The 19,754-nt window shown below is 38.7% G+C and overlaps 1 protein-coding gene across 1 annotated transcript; it reads right to left on the bottom strand.

The window, feature by feature from the left end:
• Positions 1-9,437: 9,437 nt before the first annotated feature.
• Positions 9,438-10,421, bottom strand: LOC123949282 (olfactory receptor 226). The gene has a single exon (XM_046016670.1). It carries the CDS (start codon positions 10,419-10,421, stop codon positions 9,438-9,440), a length of 984 nt encoding a protein of 327 aa, XP_045872626.1.
• Between the last annotated feature and the right edge of the window lie 9,333 nt (positions 10,422-19,754).

The raw sequence follows: 19,754 nt of genomic DNA, 5'->3' as shown, positions 1-19,754 counted from the left end.
TGACATTGGGGAAGGTATGTGCTATGGTGAGTGCTGTGAAGTGTGTAAACCAGGCGATTCACAGACCTGTACCCCTGGGGAAAATAAAACTTTATATGTTTATTTAAAATTTTTTTTTGAAAAGGAGAAAGTAGGCAGGAGGGCATGTGAATATAGTGTAAGGACAGGTAGATCTTACAATGCTGGAGGAAAGCATATTTGTGAGGTAGCCCAACTATTTTAATTTGTGCTCCATGGGGTATATTTTGAATACACATGAATGAATTTGTCTCTCTATTAAATATCACACTCCCAGGGCACCTGGGTGGCTCAGCGGGTTAAGCCGCTGCTGTTGGCTCAGGTCATGATCTCAGGGTCCTGGGATCGAGTCCCGCATCGGGCTCTCTGCTCAGCAGGGAGCCTGCTTCCCTCTCTCTCTCTGCCTGCCTCTCTGCCTACTTGTGGTCTCTCTCTGTCAAATAAATAAATAAAATATTAAAAAAAAATCACACTCACCCATAAAGATCCATAAAGACTGAGGTCAGGTCCTGCCTTTAGAACATTGCTCACTCCTGCCAAACAATTTGTCCATCATGCTCTTCACTTGACACACAGAGGCTGGGAGGCTGATCAGGGACTCATTGGAAAAGAACTTTTCTGGCCATAACTCATGGTAAGGAACAGAATAATGAGGCACTGAAATACATACTACTGACACCATGGCCTCCTTTCCATAGCAGCACACATCAGCAGAGCTCAACCCTGCTTGCTCAGTGGAAAGGGATTGTACATTATCTCCAGGCCTCCAACCAACACCTTCACCCTGAAGTAGTTCATAAGTAAGCGATTTCTGGCCTAGTGTTTCAGTGCCTTTGACCTAATTATTTTCCTTGAGAAAAACAACTTGTTCTGGAGCAGAAAATAGTAAGATTTCCCATTCTCTAGTATCAGTGGGAAGAATGTAGAAACTTTCCCTCAGGGCATGTATAACATTCCACATTTTCACTACCAGCCACACAATTTCCCACAAATTAACTTTGTCTACTAGTTAAAAGCATTGATTTTAGAGTCAGAACAAGGCTACTAGGTGCATCATCCTGAAGAGAATATTCAACAATTATGGACTTAAAGATCCATTGTTGTGAAATAGAATAATTTTATTAATGCTTACCTTCCAGGTTTGCTATGAAAATAAATGGAATATGCACAGAAAGCACTAAGCATTGGAGTTGGTCCATGGTTTTTCTCTATAGGTGTTAGCTATTACTATATTATGTCACATCAGACTCTCACATGCTACTCACTCACATGTGTTCATATAAACACACAGACATTCATTCTCTCTCTCTTTTACTCATCTTTTTTCTGTTATAGTCTGGGGTAGTGAGGGAAGCCAAATTTCCCAAACAGGACTATAACATCTTTGAAGAGCTCTGAGTTACAAAGCATCCATGCCTCTTTCTAATCCTCTCCCTAGTATATTGCTCTCATATATTCAAGCATAACCTTTTTACTTAATATTTTCTTCTACTTTCTGGCCATGGATGGATCTCTCAGCAGGTTCTATTTTGTATCGTAGAGCAATGAAGAATTCTCTCTTACTATTTTCTTTGTTTTCAGAACTGAAAGCACTAAGTTCTGGGGTCTCCTCTATGGTATCTGAGGAAAGAAATCCTTTCATTGCTATAGAACTTTTTACAATCTTGTTTGTGCTTATTTCCAAGAGACAATGTGGACTTCAATAGACTTCTTCTGGAATAAGAAAACATATCTTTTGGGTGTGGTCCAACATCCAAAAGATCCCATAATGCCCCATATTACCCCAACCTTGGGTAAAGAAGTAGTGAATCTCGTATTCCCATTCATTCTCCACAATACCCTTTCTCCTGTCCAGTCATGGTGCTTGCAGCCATGTCCCCCAAGTCCCTCTTCATCTTCGTTGGAGCTCTCTTGAATCAAGATATCAGATCAACCAATCTCACCTAGATCTTTCAACCATTCACCGTGGTCCACCTGCCCTCACTTCCAAGAGTGGAAAATTTTGCAGACATTTGCAATGAAACATGGAAAAGCAGACTGGTTTGCATATTTTTATACTTCCCCGAGATCCACATCTGGTTTCTGCTTAGACTGCATGATAGGGATTGCAACATTAAGGCAAGTCTGGAGCTGAGGCAGGAGAATATATTTTACACTCACCTATGTCTGCTTCCCAGGAGGCTCACTGACAGTCTATCCTGGCTCTAGGGAAACTCTGTATGTGCTGTTCAGACTATGTCCAGGGGATTTTGACAGGGAAGCTTAAACTCCATCTACCTACTAGTTCCTGTTTATAACTGGACAAAGAATATTTATATCTGTGGGTAGGATGTGGCCCCTTTCTCTCACAACTATATGCAATATATTGCAACAATAAGTTATTCAAAGGCCAGAATAAGAAATCTACCTGGGTTAATAAGATAACCAGTACACTCATTTGCTTAATCACAAAATCATAACCGACTTTTACTGAACTCTTATTATTTGTAGGGTACTGTGCTATATGTTCTTTGGAATAAAAATATGCAAGTCATGGTTTCTGTCCTTCAGAAACTTGTCATATTCTAAGTAAAATAATAAATATACACTATAATGAGCACAGAATGTGACATGTGCCAAAAGAGAAGTACAATGTGCTCTAGGATCTTCAATGAGGAAGTGATGCTTTCCAACTTAGGAATTTATAAAAAGATTCAAGAGATTTCTTTACAGACTCATAGAGGACGATATTGTGGAAGTAGTGTTATGGGAAAAAATTTTGGCTCAGCAGTCAGAAGATCAAGTTTCTAATCTAAGCCCTACCATATTTAAGACCTTTGACCTTACAAAATTGTCTATTCCTCAGTTTATTCACCCATAAAATGGGATAACAATAATTCACTTGTTAACATCATATCATTAGTGTAACCTGAGGGTTTTGAAGGGGTGGGGGGTGGAAGGTTGGGGGAACCAGGTGGTGGGTATTATGGAGGGCACATATTGCATGGAGCACTGGATGTGGTGCAAAAACAATGAATACTGTTATGCTGAAAAGAAATTTTAAAAAACTATAAAAAAGAAGGAATATGTATATGTTCTTTTTTAAAGACTTTATTTATTTATTGGACAGAGAGGGAGAGCATAAGGAGGGGGAGCATCAGACAGAGGGAGAGGGAGAAGCAGACTTCCTGTTGAGCAGTTCGCTGATGTGGGGCTTGATTCCAGGACCCTGGGATCATGACCTGACCAAAGGCAGACAGACGATTAACCAACTGAGCCACCTAGGCACCCCTAGGAAAGCAATTCTAAACCAGCTCTGTGGTAATAACTACACAAATGTAAAAAATGACCTGTGTTGGAATGTGAACCACAGCCATGATTTGATCAGATGAAATGAGGTGAGAGGGCTTTCAGCGTAGAGAGACCAGCACAGGAAAGAATATAGTGAGAAGTGAGATGATGGAATAATGAGGCCTCTACAGTGACTATAGTTCACACCCACCAAACTTGGACTCCAGGAAGTCTTCAGTCATTTGATCAATATTTGTGAAACATGCACTATGTGCTAAGAGCAGTGTGAAATGACAACTCCTGTCTTTCAAGTTATTCACAGTTGAGTTAGCCCACAGACTCTGGTATTAATTGTTGTCAGTAACCATAAAATTAAGAATCAAGTGCTAGAAGTTTTGTCAGAATGAAGGCCCAGGAAATATACTTGTGTCTCTGTGAGTAACCAAATTAACCAAAGGTGGAGGAAGAGAGTGAAGCCGGGGCCTAAAATATTAGAAATCCTAAAGAAACTTTGGATCCTAGAGGTGTCTAAAGGTCTATGTCTGACTAATCAGAATTTGATGGAGAAGGATGGTTCTAGCTCTTTCCCCCACCCTTCTATATTCTTTGTCTAAAGGCATTTGGTGAGTTGGCATTAATTCTGGGAAGGCTGGGACCACTGGGTCTTCATGAAATGAGACGATGGAACGTGAAAATCAGGGAGGGTAATTATCCCCTGAGGAATGATTCTAAGAGAAAATGAAAACACCTATGCTGTAAGCCTTCACTTCTCTGCAGTGCATGAAACTGTCCACTCACATTTTCCAGCACCAAAAGGTGCTATCTGAAAGAAGAAGTACAGTTTTACTGTTTATCAAATATACTCCATCTCTCTTATCAATCAGCAAAATAAAACAACATTAATATATAAATTTCATGAGACTAAAAAATCCAGGAAATTTTGAAAAAGAGGTTTTAAGCATAACATATAAAAGCCAAATGTTTGCTGTACATATCGCCATAAGGAAAGAGGGACAACTTTGAATATTATGAAGTCACTGAAATCAATCAATGTTTATTAAATTATTTGGTATAAAAAGACCAATAATTTTTTTCTGTTTTAAATGAAATTTGTTTTTGTTTTTGTTTTAAATAAAATTTTTATTTTGTGATAATATTAACTTTGCAGAAAAGTTTTAAAGATAGTAAAGAAAGTTCTCATATTCTCCTCCCCAAATCTCTGTTTCCCCTAATATTATCACATTTCCTTGCCCTGTGCACTTTCAAAAGTAAGAAACCAAAACTGGTATGTTATTGTTAACTAAACTCCAGGTTTTATTCAGATTTTAACATTTTTTCTTTATCCTTTTTACATCACAGGATCCATTCTAAGATATCACATTCCATCTAAGTATTTCATTTCTTAGTCCCTTCTGATAGTTTCTCAGTCTTTACTTATGCTTATACTTACAAGGGCTTTATAAGCAAAATAGGGTTTCCAGTGCTATAGAAAAACTGTTATTTTTAAAATGCTCTTTTCCAGAAAGGTTTATGGATATTTTCTAATTCTGTTAAATGTGAAATGTTAGCAAATTATGAAAGGATTGGATTATAAAGTTTTAATAAAAAAAATCACAATCTAAAATTTATGCACAAGGTTGTATTGGGCAAGACATTTTTTAAAATATCCAAAAGGGGAGGGGGAGACCAAAAGGAAAACAGACTATACTGTGAAGAAAGTTGAAAGGCAGACTAAGAACTTTAAGTTTATCAAAGTTAATGGGAACCAGTAGATATTTTTTAGCATGGAAGCCCTCTATGTTGCCCCTCACTTGTTCTGGAGATGTGAGTTACCACTCTGAGTATCTCTGCTACCTGAAAGACCCAGTCTGGATCAGTACTCTTCTCTTCTGTAATGATGAAGGAGACTGGAGACTTCCCCAGACACTGCTCTGGCAAAAGAGAATTATGAAAGAGTCATATTATCTATGCAATAGTTTTAAAGAATGGCAGACTATAAAGATGGACTAAAACAAACAAGATCAAATGTAACAGGGATAAAATAAAGTCCACTATGTAGGTTGGGGGCAGAATTAATTCATCAATGGAGAGTGAGGAATACTTCCTCTGACAATTAATAGTTTACTTGAAAAATCTTGGGTTTTGTGATGTCAAATTCAATATGAGCAATTGGATCACCACAAATTATGAAAATGCAGTCCAAGTCAAGAGAAGTTTTGATCTTGCTATAATTCACATGGACTCAAGCATCTTTTCATTCATTGTTACAGAAAAATGAGTATATACAGGAAACTGTGCTTAAAACTTTTGCTATACCTGAAATAATTGGTTCTACATTTTGAATTCGGAATTAGAAGTGTTTTTTAAAACTCAAAAAATAATGTATTTTACTATAGAAAGAGCACAATATATAAAGAAGAGCACAATAAAGGAATCAATATCATGTTTTTACCTCCTACTAACTGGAATTAACCTATAAGGAGGTTCATATAATAGCTGCAACAATCATGCCCATAGAATGACACTTCAATCCCAGACTGTAACCACATTACAGAAATTTATTCTATGGAGATTGTTGGGAGATGTGTTTTTGATGAACTTTTATCAAGTCATTATAAATATAGATTACAATATAAATTATAATAACATAATAAATTATAAAAAATAAATTATAATGAAATATTTAAAATGTTATGTAATTGGGCACAAAATGACATGAATATTATATTAGAATTTTTAATAAGTATCAGCTAGCAAATAATGCTCAATTTACTTGCTAGTAGTCTTCCAGACTTTATTAAGCAGCAGAGAAATATGGAAAAACAGGCAGCAACAACAGAAGGCTCCCACCTCTGGAGAGAGAAGCTTCAGGTAGGCTGTTGTACTCAGGGTTCTGGGTCTTGAGTAATAGTAGGAACTAAATTTCTAAAAATCACACCGAGATACCCTGTCACCATCTCTCTGTCCAGATGAATAAAGTCTTGTATATTATTGGGTAAGAAATGTTTATTTAAATAAATACATCAGTAACAATAAATTGTCACAAATTGCAATTTATAAGAGTAAGGGCTTCATGGCATAGTTATAGCTAACATTTCAGTTAATTTCCTTCTAGTCTAATTTAAACAAATAAATAAGACTTCATTGGAGAAGTGATGCTTCTCCAATGAAGCCATACAAATGGCTATCAGACACATGAAAAAGTGTTCATCATCACTAGCCATCAGGGAGATTCAAATTAAAACCATATTGAGATACCACCTTACACCAATTAGAATGGCCAAAATTAGCAAGAGAGGAAACAACGTGTGTTGGAGAGGATGTGGAGAAAGGGGAACCCTCTTCCACTGTTGGTGGGAATACAAGTTGGTACAGCCACTTTGGAGAACAGTGTGGAGATTCCTTAAGAACTTAAATATAGAGCTTCCCTATGACCCTGCAATTACACTACTGGGTATTTACCCCAAAGATACAGATGTAGTGAAAAGAAGGGCCATCTGTACCCCAATGTTCATAGCAGCAATGGCCATGGTCACCAAACTGTGGAAAGAACCAAGATGACCTTCAACGGATGAATGGATAAGGAAGATGTGGTCCATATACACGATGGAGTATTATGCCTCCATCAGAAAGGATGAATACCCAACTTTTGTAGCAACATGGCAGGACTGGAAGAGATTATGCTGAGTGAAATAAGTCAAGCAGAAAGAGACAATTATCATATGGTTTCACTTATTTGTGGAGCATAACAAATAACATGGAGGACATGGGTAGATGGAGAGGAGAAGGGAGTTGAGGGAAATTGGAAGGGGAGATGAACCACGAGAGACTATGGACTCTGAAAAACAACCTGAAGGTTTTGAAGGGTCGGGGGGTGGGAGGTTGGGGGAGCCAGGTGGTGGGTATTATGGAGGGTACGTATTGCATGGAGCACTGGGTGTGGTGCATAAACAATGAATTCCTTTACGCTGAAAAGAAATAAATAAATTTAAAAAAAAAGAAATTTGAATTTTAAATAAATAAATTAAATAAGACTGATACTTTTTTTTCTTTTGAGATGGTCAGATTTTAGATGTGTTTTTGCAGGTAGAACCAACATCTGCTTCATGAGTATAACATCTGTGCTGTCTGACAGTATTTTTTGCTCAGAAAACATATGATTTGAGGTACCTGGGTGGCTTAGTGAGTTATGGTATCCAACTCTTGATCTAAGTTCAGGTCTTGACCTCAGGGTTATAAGTTAAAGCCAGGCAATGCTGGGCATGGAGCCTACTATTTTTTTTAATTTTTAAAATTATTTTTATTATGTTATCTTAGTCATCATTCAGTACATCATTAGATTTTGATGTAGTATTCCAAAATTCATTGTTTACATATAACACCAGTGCTCCATGCAATATGTGCCCTCCTTAATCTCCATCACAAGGCTTTTTTTTAAAAGTCTATGCTTAGTTTTATGCTGGGTTGTCCTAAGCAATTATTTTTATTTTTTTAATAAACATATAATGTATTATTAGCCCCAGGGATACAGGTCTGTGAATCACCCGGTTTAAACTCTTCACAGCACTCACCATATCACATATCCTCCCCAATGTCCATAACCCCAACACTCTCTCCCTACACCCCTCCCTCCAGCCACCTCATTTTGTTTTGTTACATTAAGAGTCTCTTATGGTTTGTCTTCCTCCTGATCCCATCTTGTTTCATTTATTCATTTCCTACCCCCAAACCCCCTACTTTGCATCTCCACTTCCTCATATCCTAAGCTTTTTTAAAATTAATTTTAAAAACTTGAGTGTCGTTGAAATACAATGGTGCATTTCAGATGTACAACATAGTAATTGGACTTCTTTGTATATTATGCTACATTCACCACATGTATAGCTACCATCAGTCTCACTACATTACTATTATAATATCATCAACTGTTTTCCCTATGCTGTGTTTTCATTCCCATGACTTCTTCATTCCATAAATGAAAGCTTGTATATCCCACTCCTTTCACCCATTTTACTCATCCAATACCTTCTTCCCCTTTGGTAACCATCATTTTGTTCTCTGTACATATAGGTCTAAATCTGCATTTTGTTTGTTTATTCATTTGATGCTTTAGATTCCAAATATAAGTGAAACCATATGGTATTTGTCTTCCTTAATCTGACTTATTTCACTTAGTGTAATGCCCTCTAGGTCCATCCATGTTGTTGCAAATGGTACATCATCCTTTATTACAGCTGAGTGATATTTCAGTGTGTGTGTGTGTATAAATCTATATCATATCTTCCTTATCCATTTGTAAGTCTGCTACATTTGATACTGTTATATAATCTACTATTTGCATTTATTGTGTTAAGGATATTTTTTCTGTCATTAACTCATGTAGATCACGTTATGTTAAGACCTACATAAGATTCCATTTAATATATAAACTATAAGTTTATGATATAACAATTCCCTAATTATAGAGACAGAAGATTAAATAAACAACTGCCATCAGTCACGAGCTCCATGTGGGCACTAACCTAGGTAATCAGGAAATGAAGCTAGAGATCTCTGTAGTGCAGGAGGTGATAAGTTGCCAACACAAAAATTCTCACTTTTGTATCTACTTGCCTTGTAATTCATACTAAAATAATCACCTGGGTCCCTTCTACCTCATAGGCTACAGTCACTGGCTTGTAGCTAGAAGAGATCTCACCAAAAGTCTCCTAATGCTATTCTGTAATGAAGCCTGTGCTTCCTTGAATGGCTTCATCCTTGTGCTTTCCTTTTCTATACTTTCAGACTCAGAAGTAAATCAAAGGCAAATCCAGGAAAGGCCATTTAGAGAGATACTAGTTCTGCATTTGTTTGCTTATTTAAATATTGAAGTGCTATCAGCCTTCTGCTCAGTCAATCCTTTCCACCCCACCAGGATGCATGATTCATGAACTGTTCTATGTAAGTTACAATAGATCAGAGGACATGGGAACTTCTAGCATGTATCTTCAGTGCTGTCCAGAAATCCAGCTGTCAACTGGCAATCCAACCCTCTTCTTTCTCTTGGATTAGTTCCTTGAAGTTGGTTTTGAATCCTTGTCCCCAATTTAGGCTGTAAGAGTTCCTCTGGACTTTATAGAAGATACAGATCCCAAGTTTAAGAGCATCTTCTACCCATCTCGGCTAGCTTTCCCATGCTTAACATCCTGGCCCTGGATTAGGTGCAGAGTACAGCGTAGGGCTCTCTTGACCTCTTGATTGCGCAAGCAGTAGATGATAGGGTTAAGCAACGGTACAATAACAGCATAGAGCACAGAAACCAGCTTGTTGGTGTCAAAAGCTGAGAGTGCCTTTGGCCGGGCATAGATGAAGATACTGGCTGCATAGAAGATGATCACAACAGTGAGGTGAGAGGCACAGGTGGAAAAGGCTTTATGGCGCCCAGCAGCTGAAGGAATGCGCACCACAGCACCAGTGATGGCCATGTAGGAGGCCCCAGTGACAGAGAGTGGCCCCAGCAAGATAAAAATGGCCAGAACAAAGTCTGTAAGCTCTGCTGTTGACATGTCAGTGCATGAAAGATTGAGCAATGGGGAAACATCACAGAAGAAGTGGTTGATGATGTTGGGTCCACAGTAGGAGAGGCGAGAAATGAGAAAAACCTTGACCATGGAGATGCCAAAACCTCCAGACCAGGAGCCAGCTGCCAGCTGCACACACAGCCAGCCACTGACAATGACAGCATAGTGGAGAGGATGGCAGATGGCTACATAGCGATCGTAGGCCATAACAGCAAGAAGGACACACTCAGTGCAGCCCAGTCCCAGGAAAAAATAGAGCTGTGTCATGCAGCCCTCAAAGGAAATTAGCTGTCCCTGGTTCTTTTTGGACCCAACAAAGCCAGCTAACATCTTGGGAATAGTGACAGTAACATACCAGATCTCCAAGAAGGACATATTAGCCAGAAAGAAGTACATGGGCTTGTGAAGCATGGGGTGGTTCCTAATTGTCATAATGATGAGTGTATTTTCAGTCAGCACCAACACATAGACCAGCAGAGAAAGGGCAAATAAAAGTGCCCGCAGTGGTGCAGGAGCTGGGAAGCCCAGCAACACAAACTCACTTACCCTCCCACTCTGGTTCCTCTGCTCCATGTTGTCAGTCTTGCTCACTGCTCTTTAGGAGAGGGAACAGAGGATCTTCAGGAACCAACAGCAAGGACCCAGACTTTTTCTTGGTGGATTTATATTGACAGAATATATGTAATGCATGTAATTTATCACTGAACTGAGGCCATCACTTTCTTCTGTAATCTTGAAATGAGCTAAGACAAAAGTGGACAAAAACAAACTGCTTCATATTGATGATAGGATAAATAATCTTCGAAAAAAAACAGGAAAAAATATACAATGGAAAAAAGACAGTCTCTTCAATAAATGGTGCTGGGAAAACTGGACAACTATATGTAGCAGAATGAAACTCAATCATTCTCTTACACCGTACACAAAGATAAACTCTTTTTATGGATAATGGATAAATGGATAAAAGACCTCAATGTGAGACAGGAATCCATCAGAATCCTAGAGGAGAACATAGGCAGGAACCTCTTCGATATCAGCCACAGCAACTTCTTTCAAGATATGTCTCCAAAGGCCAAGGAAACAAAAGCGAAAATGAACTTTTGGGACTTCATCAAGATCAAAAGCTTCTGCACAGCAAAGAAAACAGTCAACAAAACAAAAAGGCAACCCACGGAATGGGAGAAGATATTTGCAAATGACAGTACAGACAAAAGGTTGATATCCAGGATCTATAAAGAACTCCTCAAACTCAATACACACAAAACAGATAATCATATCAAAAAATGGGCAGAAGATATTAACAGACACTTCTCCAATGAAGATATACAAATGGCTATCAGACACACGAAAAAATGCTCATCATCACTAACCACCAGGGAGATTCAAATTAAAACCACATTGAGATATCACCTTTCACCAGTTAGAATGGCCAAAATTAGCAAGAGAGGAAACGTGTGTTGGAGAGGTTGTGGAGAAAGGGGAACTCTCTTCCACTCTTGGTGGGAATGCAAGTTGGTGCAGCTGCTTTGGAGAACAGTGTGGAGATTATTCAAGAAATTAAGAATAGAGCTTCCCTATGACCCTGCAATTGCACTACTGGGTATTTACCCCAAAGATACAGATGTGGTAAAAAGAAGAGCCATCTGTACCCCAGTGTTTATAGCAGCAATGGCCACAGTCCCCAAACTGTGGAAAGAACCAAGATGCCCTTCAGTGGATAAATGGATAAGGAAGATGTGGCCCATATACACGATGGAGTATTATGCCTCCATGAGAAAGGATGAATACCCAACTTTTGTAGCAACATGGATGGGACTGGAAAAGATTATGCTGAGAGAAATAAGTCAAGCAGAGAGAGTCAAGTATCATATGGTTTCACTTATTTGTGGAGCATAACAAATAACATGGAGGACAAGGTAGATGGAAAGGAGAAGGGAGTTAAGGGAAATTGGAAGGGGAGATGAACCATGAGAGACTATGGACTCTGAAAAACATCCTGAGGGTTTTGAAGGGGCAGGGAGTGGGAGCTTGGGGAACCGGGTGGTGGGTAATAGAGAGGGCATGTATTGCATGGAGCACTGGGTGTGGTGCAAAAACAATGAATACTGTTATGCTGAAAAAAAAATCTGTTATGGCTTTTGGAGAAGCATATACTGATGAACACTTTTAAAAGTGATTTTAGTCAGTCCCTGAAGAATATAGATCAAAAGCAAGAGTAGTAAGAGAGTCTAGGCTGCCCTAATGTGAGAGGTTTTTTTGTGAGCTAGATTATGACTCTGTTTTGAGGAAATAACAATAATGTACAACACAATTGAGTATTTACCAGGGATAGATAGTGTGTACACTGTTTTGAAATATATTCAGAGAGGCACCTGGGTGGCTCAGTGGGTTAAAGCCTCTGCCTTTGGCTCAGCTTATGATCCCAGGGTCCTGGGATTGAGCCCCATATCGGGCTCTCTGCTCGGTGGGGAGCCTGCTTCCCTTCCTCTTTCTCTCTCTCTGCATGCCTCTCTTCCTACTTGTGATCTCTGTCTATCAAATAAATAAATAAAATCTTTTAAAAAATAAAATATATGCAGATATTAATTCACTTAATCTTCAGAAGAACCTGTGAGTTAGTACTATTATTAACCCTACTTAACACCTAAGAAAACTGAAGCACAAAGAGATTAATTGACTTGCTCCAGGTCACACCGATAGTAAGAACTGGAACCAGGAAGTCAGGACCTCACAGCTTCAAAATATTCAGGCAACACAAAGAAGGGATTATAAAGGGAGGAGGAGTCAAGATGGCAGAGCAGTAGCAGGTTGAGACAATATCAGGTAGCAGGAGATCAGCTAGATAGCTTATCAAACCATTCCAAACACCTACAAATTCAACAGGAGATTGAAGAGAAGAGCAACAATTCTAGAAACAGAAAATCGACCACTTTGTGAAATGTAGGGCCGGCAGAGAAGTGAATCCAAAGCTACAGGAAGATAGACCATGGGGGGAGGGGTCAGAGCAATGGAGCACAAAATCAGGACTTTTAAAAGTCTGCTCCACTAAAGGACATCGCTCCAGAGGCTAAGCCGGGGTGAAGCCCATGTGGGGACAATGTGACCCCAGTTCCTGTGGGATCACAGAAGGATCGGGGTGTCTGAGTGTTGCAGAGCTTGCAGATATTAGAGCGGGGAAGCTGGCTACAGAGACAGAGCTGAGGAGTGAGCTCTTAGCTCAGGGTTACCTTGAGCCATAATCCATAGCACAGGCCACTGCTCTGTGAGTGGGGTCCCCACAAGATCCGAAGGGATCCCCCCGGAAGAGCTCAGGGATCTGCAGGGGTTCAGAGACTCCAGGCAGAGCTGTGTGCTAGAGACAGAGACGCTTGGTCACAGGCTGGGTGAGCTCAGAGCACAGCCAGACGCCAGGGAGACAGGAGTGATTGAGCACTTTTCTCTGAGGGCTCACTGAGGAAAGTGGCCCTGAGCTCTCCGCTCCTCTTGGCCAGAGATTGGGAGGCTGCCATTTTCATTCCTGTCCTCCAGAACTCTACAGAAAACATTCAGGAAACAAAAGCTCCTGAAAGCAAAACCAAGAGGATTACTTAGCCTGGCCCCTGGTAAGCATGATGCAATTCTGCCTGGGGCAAAGACACTTGAGAATCACTACAACAGGCCCCTCCCCCAGAAGATCAACAAGAAATCCAGCCAAGATCAAATTCACTTACCATGGAGAACAGTGGAATTCCAGAGGAGGAGAAAGCAAAGCATGGAATTCATGGCTTTCTCCCCATGAATCTTTAGTCTTGCAAAGTTAATTAATTTTTTTATTTTTTTTCTTCTGCTAATTTTTTTAACATTTACCCTTTCCTCTTTTAACGTTTTTTAACTAGTTTATCTTAACAATACCTTTCATAAAAAAAAAAAAACTTTTTTGAACTTTCATTATTATAGTCATATTTTATTCTTCATTGCATCTAACTTTATTTTTTTGTATACACATAGGGTTTTTTCTTCTAAAAAATTTGGGATACAACTTCTTCTAATAGATCAAAATACACCCTAAATCTAGCCCCAAGCTTGTTCTAGTCTCCAGACCGAGCAAATTCTGTCCACTTTCTTTTTTGTTATTCTCCCAACCAACTTACCTTACCAACTCCTTTTTTAGAAATTAAAAAAAATAATTTTTTTCATCTTTATAGTCATATTCCATCCCTTCATTGTGTTTACCTTTATATATGTTTTTCATTCATTCTTTCTTTAAAATTCATTCATTCTTTAAAATTTTGAGAGGTAGTTTCTTATAAGAGACTGAAATACTCCCAAAATTAAGTGGGTGACCCTGTTCTAGTCACCAGTCTAAAATATATATACACACACACATATATATATATATATTCTTTTTTTATATTTTTCTTTATTTGTTTTCTTCATTTAATATTTTTTTCTGAACTTCTTTTTACCCCCCTTTTCCCCCCCAGTACTTGGGGTCTCTTCTGATTTGGTTAGAGCACATTTTCCTGGGGTCTTTTGTATTTATTTTCTCCTTCATATATTCTTATCTGGACAAAATGACAAGGCAGAAAAACTCACCATGAAAAAAAGAACAAGAGGCAGTACCGAAGGCTATGGACCTAATCAATATGGACATAGGTAATATGTCAAATCGAAAGTTCAGAATGACAATTCTCGCGGTTCTAGCTACACTCGAAAAAGAAGTGGATGATATTAGAGAAATCCTGTCTGGAGAAATAAAAGCCCTTTCTGGAGAAATAAAAGAACTAAAATCTAACCAAGGTGAAATGAAAAAAGCTATTAATGAGGTGCAATAAAAAATGGAGGCTCTTACTGCTAGGATAAATGAGGCGGAATAAAGAATTAGTGATATAGAAGACCAAATGATAGAGAATAAATAAGCTGAGCAAAAGAGAGACAAACAACTACTGGACAACGAGGGAAGAGATAAGTGATACCATAAGACAAACAATATTAAAATAATTGGGATGCCAGAAGAAGAATAAAGAGAGAGGGGGGCAAGCAGAAGGTATATTGGAGAGAATTATTGCAGAGAATTTCCCTAATATGGCAAAGGGAACAAGCATCAAAATCTAGGAGGTGCAGAAAACCCCCTCAAAATCAATAAGAATAGGTCCACACCACAACATTTAATAGTAAAATCAACAAGTCTTAACAACAAAGAAAAAATCCTTAAAACAGCATGGGACAAGAAGTCTGTAACATACAATGCTAAAAATATTAGATTGGCAGCAGACTTATCCACAGAGACCTGGCAGGCCAGAAAGAGCTGGCATGATATATTCAGAGCACTCAACAAGAAAAACATGCAGCCAAGAATACTGTATCCATCTAGACTATCATTAAAAATAGAAGGAGAGATAAAAAGCTTCCAGGACAAACAAAAACTGAAAGAATTTGCAAACACTAAACCAGCTCTACAGGAAATATTGAAAGGGGTCCTCTAAGCAAAGAGAGAGCCTAAAAGTAGTAGATCAGAAAGGAACAGAGACAATATATAGTAACAGTCACCTTACAGGCAATACAATGACACTAAATTCATATCTTTCAATAGTTACCCTGAATGTAAATGTGCTAAATGCCACAATCAAAAGACACAGGGTTTCAGAATGGATAAAAAACCAAAACCCATCAATATTCTGCCTACAAGAAACTCATTTTAGACCCAAAGAAACCTCCAGATTTAAAGTGAGGTGGTGGAAAACAATTTACCATGCTAATGGGCGTCAGAAGAAAGCTGGGGTGGCAATCCTTATATCAGATCAATTAGATATTAAGCCCAAGACAATAAAAAGAGATGAGGAAGGACACTATATCATACTCAAAGGTTCTGTACAACAAGATCTAACAATTTTAAATATCTATGACCCTAACATGGGAGCAGCCAACTATATAAACCAATTAATAACATAATCAAAGAAACAGATCAATAATACAATAATACTAGGGGATTTTAACACTCCCCTCACTGAAATGGACAGATAATCCAAGCAAAAGATCAACAAGGAAATAAAGGCCTTAAAACACACTGGACCAGATGGACATCACAGATATATTCAGAACATTCCATCCCAAAGCAACAGAATACACATTCTTCTCTAGTGCACATGGAACATTGTCCAGAATAGATCACATCCTGGTTCCTAAATCAGGTCTCAACTGGTATCAAAAGATTGGGATCGGGGCGCCTGGGTGGCTCAGTGGGTTAAGCCTCTGCCTTCGGCTCAGGTCATGATCCCAGGGTCCTGGGATCGAGCCCCACATTGGGCTCTCTGCTCTGCAGGGAGCCTGCTTCCTCCTCTCTCTCTGTCTGCCTCTCTGCCTAGTTGTGATCTCTCTCTGTCAAATAAATAAAATATTTAAAAAAAAAAAAGATTGGGATCATCCCCTGCATATTTTTAGATCACAATTCTCTGAAGCTAGAACTCAATCACAAGAGGAAATTTGGAAACCCAAACAAGGGGAGACTAAACAGCATCCTTCTAAATAAACATTGTTAAAATATCTATACTGCCGAGAGCAATCTATACTTTCAATGCCATTCCGATTAAAATTCCACCAGTATTTTCCAAAGGGCTGGAGCAAATAATCCTAAAATTTGTATGGAATCAGTAGAGACCCCGAATTGCTAAGGAAATGTTGAAAAACAAAAACAAAACTGGCGGCATCACGTTACCTGACTTCAAGCTTTACTACAAAGCTGTGATCACCAAAACAGCATGGTACTGGCATAAAAACAGACACATAGACCAGAGAAACAGAGAGCACAGATATGGACCCTCAACTCTATGGTCAAATAATCTTCAACAAAACAGGAAAAAATATACAGTGGGAAAAAGACAGTCTCTTCAATAAATGGTGCTGGGAAAACTGGACAGCTATATGAAGAAGAATGAAACTTGAACATTCTCTTACACCGTACACAAAGGTAAAGTTGAAATGTATAAAAGACCTCAATGTGATACAGGAATCCATCAGAATCCTAGAGGAGAACATAGGCAGTAACCTCTTCGATATCAGCCACAGCAACTTCTTTCAAGATATGTCTCCAAAGGCCAAGGAAACAAAAGCAAAAATGAACTTTTGGGACTTCATCAAGATCAAAAGCTTCTGCACAGCAAAGGAAACAGTCAACAAAACAAAAAGGCAACCCACGAATTGGGAGAAGATATTTGCAAATGACAGTACAGACAAAAGGTTGATACCCAGGATCTATAAAGAACTCCTCAAACTCAACACACACAAAACAGACAATCATATTAAAAAATGGGCAGAAGATATTAACAGACACTTCTCCAATGAAGACATACAAATGACTATCAGACACATGAAAAAATGCTCATCATCACTAGCCATCAGGGAGATTCAAATTAAAATCACATTGAGATATGACCTTACACCAGTTAGAATGGCCAAAATTAGCAAGACAGGAAACAACGTGTGTTGGAGAGGATGTGGAGAAAGGGGAACCCTCTTTCACTGTTGGTGGGAATGCAAGTTGGTGCAGCCACTTTGGAGAAGAGTGTGGAGATTACTTAAGAAGTTAAAAATTGAGCTTCCCTATGACTCTGCAATTGCACTACTGGGTATTTATCCAAAGATACAGATGTAGTGCAAAGAAGGGCCATCTATACCCCAATGTTCATAGCAGCAATGGCCAGGGCCGCCAAACTGTGGAAAAAACCAAGATGCCCTTCAACGGAGGAATGGATAAGGAAGATGTGGTCCATATACACATTGGAGTATTATGCCTCCATCAGAAAAGATGAATACCCAACTTTTGTAGCAACATGGACGGGACTAGAAGAGATTATGCTGAGTGAAATAAGTCAAGCAGAGAGAGTCAATTATCACATGGTTTCACTTATTTGTGGAGCATAACAAATAACATTGAGGACATTGGGAGATGGAAAGGAGAAGGAAGTTGAGGGAAGTTGGAAGGGGAGATGAACCATGAGAGACTATGGACTCTGAAAAAACAACCTGAGGGTTTTGAAGGGGCAGGGGGTGGGAGGTTGGGGGAATAAATAAGGTGGTGGGTAATAGGGAGGGCACGTATTGCATGGAACACTGGGTGTGGTGCAAAAACAATGAATACTGTTACTCTGAAAAGAAATTTTTTAAAAAATGAATGAATGGGTCAACCAGGAAATTAAAGAAGAATTGAAAAAATTCATGGAAACAAATGATAATGAAAACACAATGGTTCTAAGGCTGTGGAACACAGCAAAGGCAGTCCTGAGAGGAAAATATATAGCAATACAAGCCTTTCTCAAGAAACAAGAAAGGTCTCAAATACATAACCTAACCCTACACCTACAGGAGCTCGAGAAAGAACAACAAAGAAAGCCTAAACCCAGCAGGAGAAGAGAAATCATAAAGATCAGAGCAGAAATCAATGATATAGAAACCAAAATTATCGTAGAACAAATCAACAAAACTAGGAGCTGATTCTTTAAAATAATTAATACAATTGATAAACCACTTGCCAGACTTATCAAAGAGAAAAAATAAAGGACCCAAATAAATAAAATCATGAATGAAAGAGGAGAGTTCACAACCAACACCAAAGAAATACAAACAATTTTAAGAACATATTATGAACAAATCTATGCCAAATTTAACAATCTGGAAGAAATAGATGCATTCCTAGAGACATATAAACTACCACAACTGCATCAGGAAGAAATAGAAAACCTGAACAGACCCGTAACCAGTAAGGAGATGGAAGCAGTCATCAAAAATCTCCAAACAAACAAGAGCCCAGGGACAGACGGCTTCCCACGGGAATACTACCAAACATTTAAAGAATTATTATTTCCGGTGTACCTGGGTGGCTCAGTAGATTAAAGCTTCTGTCTTCGGCTCAGTTCATGATCCCAGGGGTTCTGGAATCGAGCCCCGCATTGGGCTCTCTACTCAGCAGGGAGCCTGTTTCCCTCCCCCTCTCTGCCTGCCTCTCTGCCTACTTGTGATCCCTATCTGTCAAATAAGTAAATAAAATCTTTTTAAAAAAAGAAGAGTTAATTCCTATTCTCCTGAAACTGTTCCAAAAAATAGGAATGGAAGGAAAACTTCCAAACTCATTTAATGAAACTAGAATCACCTTGATCCAAAAACCAGACAATGAACCCACCAAAAAAGAGAATTACAGACCAATATCCTTGATGAATACAGATGCGGAAATTCTCATCAAAATACTAGCCAATAGGATCCAACACTACATTAAGAGGATTATTCACCACAACCAAGTGGGATTTATTCCAGGTCTGCAAGATTGGTTCAACATCTGTAAATCAATTAATGTGACAAAATACATTAATAAAAGAAAGAGCAAGAACCATAGGATACTCTCAATAGATGCTGAAAATGCATTTGACAAAGTACAGCATCCCTTCCTGATCAAAACTCTTCAAAGTGTAGGGATAGAGGGCACATACCTCAATATTATCCAAGCCATCTATGAAAAACCCACCGCAAATATCATTCTCAATGGAGAAAAACTGAGAGCTTTTCCTCTAAGGTCAGGAAAATGGCAGGGATGTCCATTATCGCCACTGCTACTCAACATGGTACTAGAAGGCCTAGCCTCAGCAATAAGACAACAAAAAGAAATTAAAGGCATCCAAATTGGCAAAGAAGAAGTCAAACTATCACTCTTTGCAGATGATAGGATACTATATGTGGAAAACCCAAAAGCCTCCACGCCAAATCTGCCAGAACTTGTACAAGAATTCAATAAAGTGTCAGGATATAAAATCAATGCACAGAAATCAGTTGCATATCATTATACCAACAACAAGACAGAAGAAAGAGAAATTAAGGAGTCAATCCCATTTACAACTGCACCCAAAACCATAAGATATCTAGGAATAAAGCTAACCAAAG

Source organism: Meles meles, chromosome 8 (assembly GCF_922984935.1).
Source record: "Meles meles chromosome 8, mMelMel3.1 paternal haplotype, whole genome shotgun sequence".
Lineage (NCBI taxonomy): Eukaryota > Metazoa > Chordata > Mammalia > Carnivora > Mustelidae > Meles > Meles meles.
Note: the sequence above shows the minus strand (reverse complement) of the source record. Positions and strands in the feature narration are given on the sequence as shown.

Excerpts from the sequence above, each read along its gene's own strand:
- LOC123949282 (XM_046016670.1), bottom strand. The coding sequence starts at position 10,421 with ATGGAGCAGAGGAACCAGAGTGGGAGGGTAAGTGAGTTTGTGTTGCTG.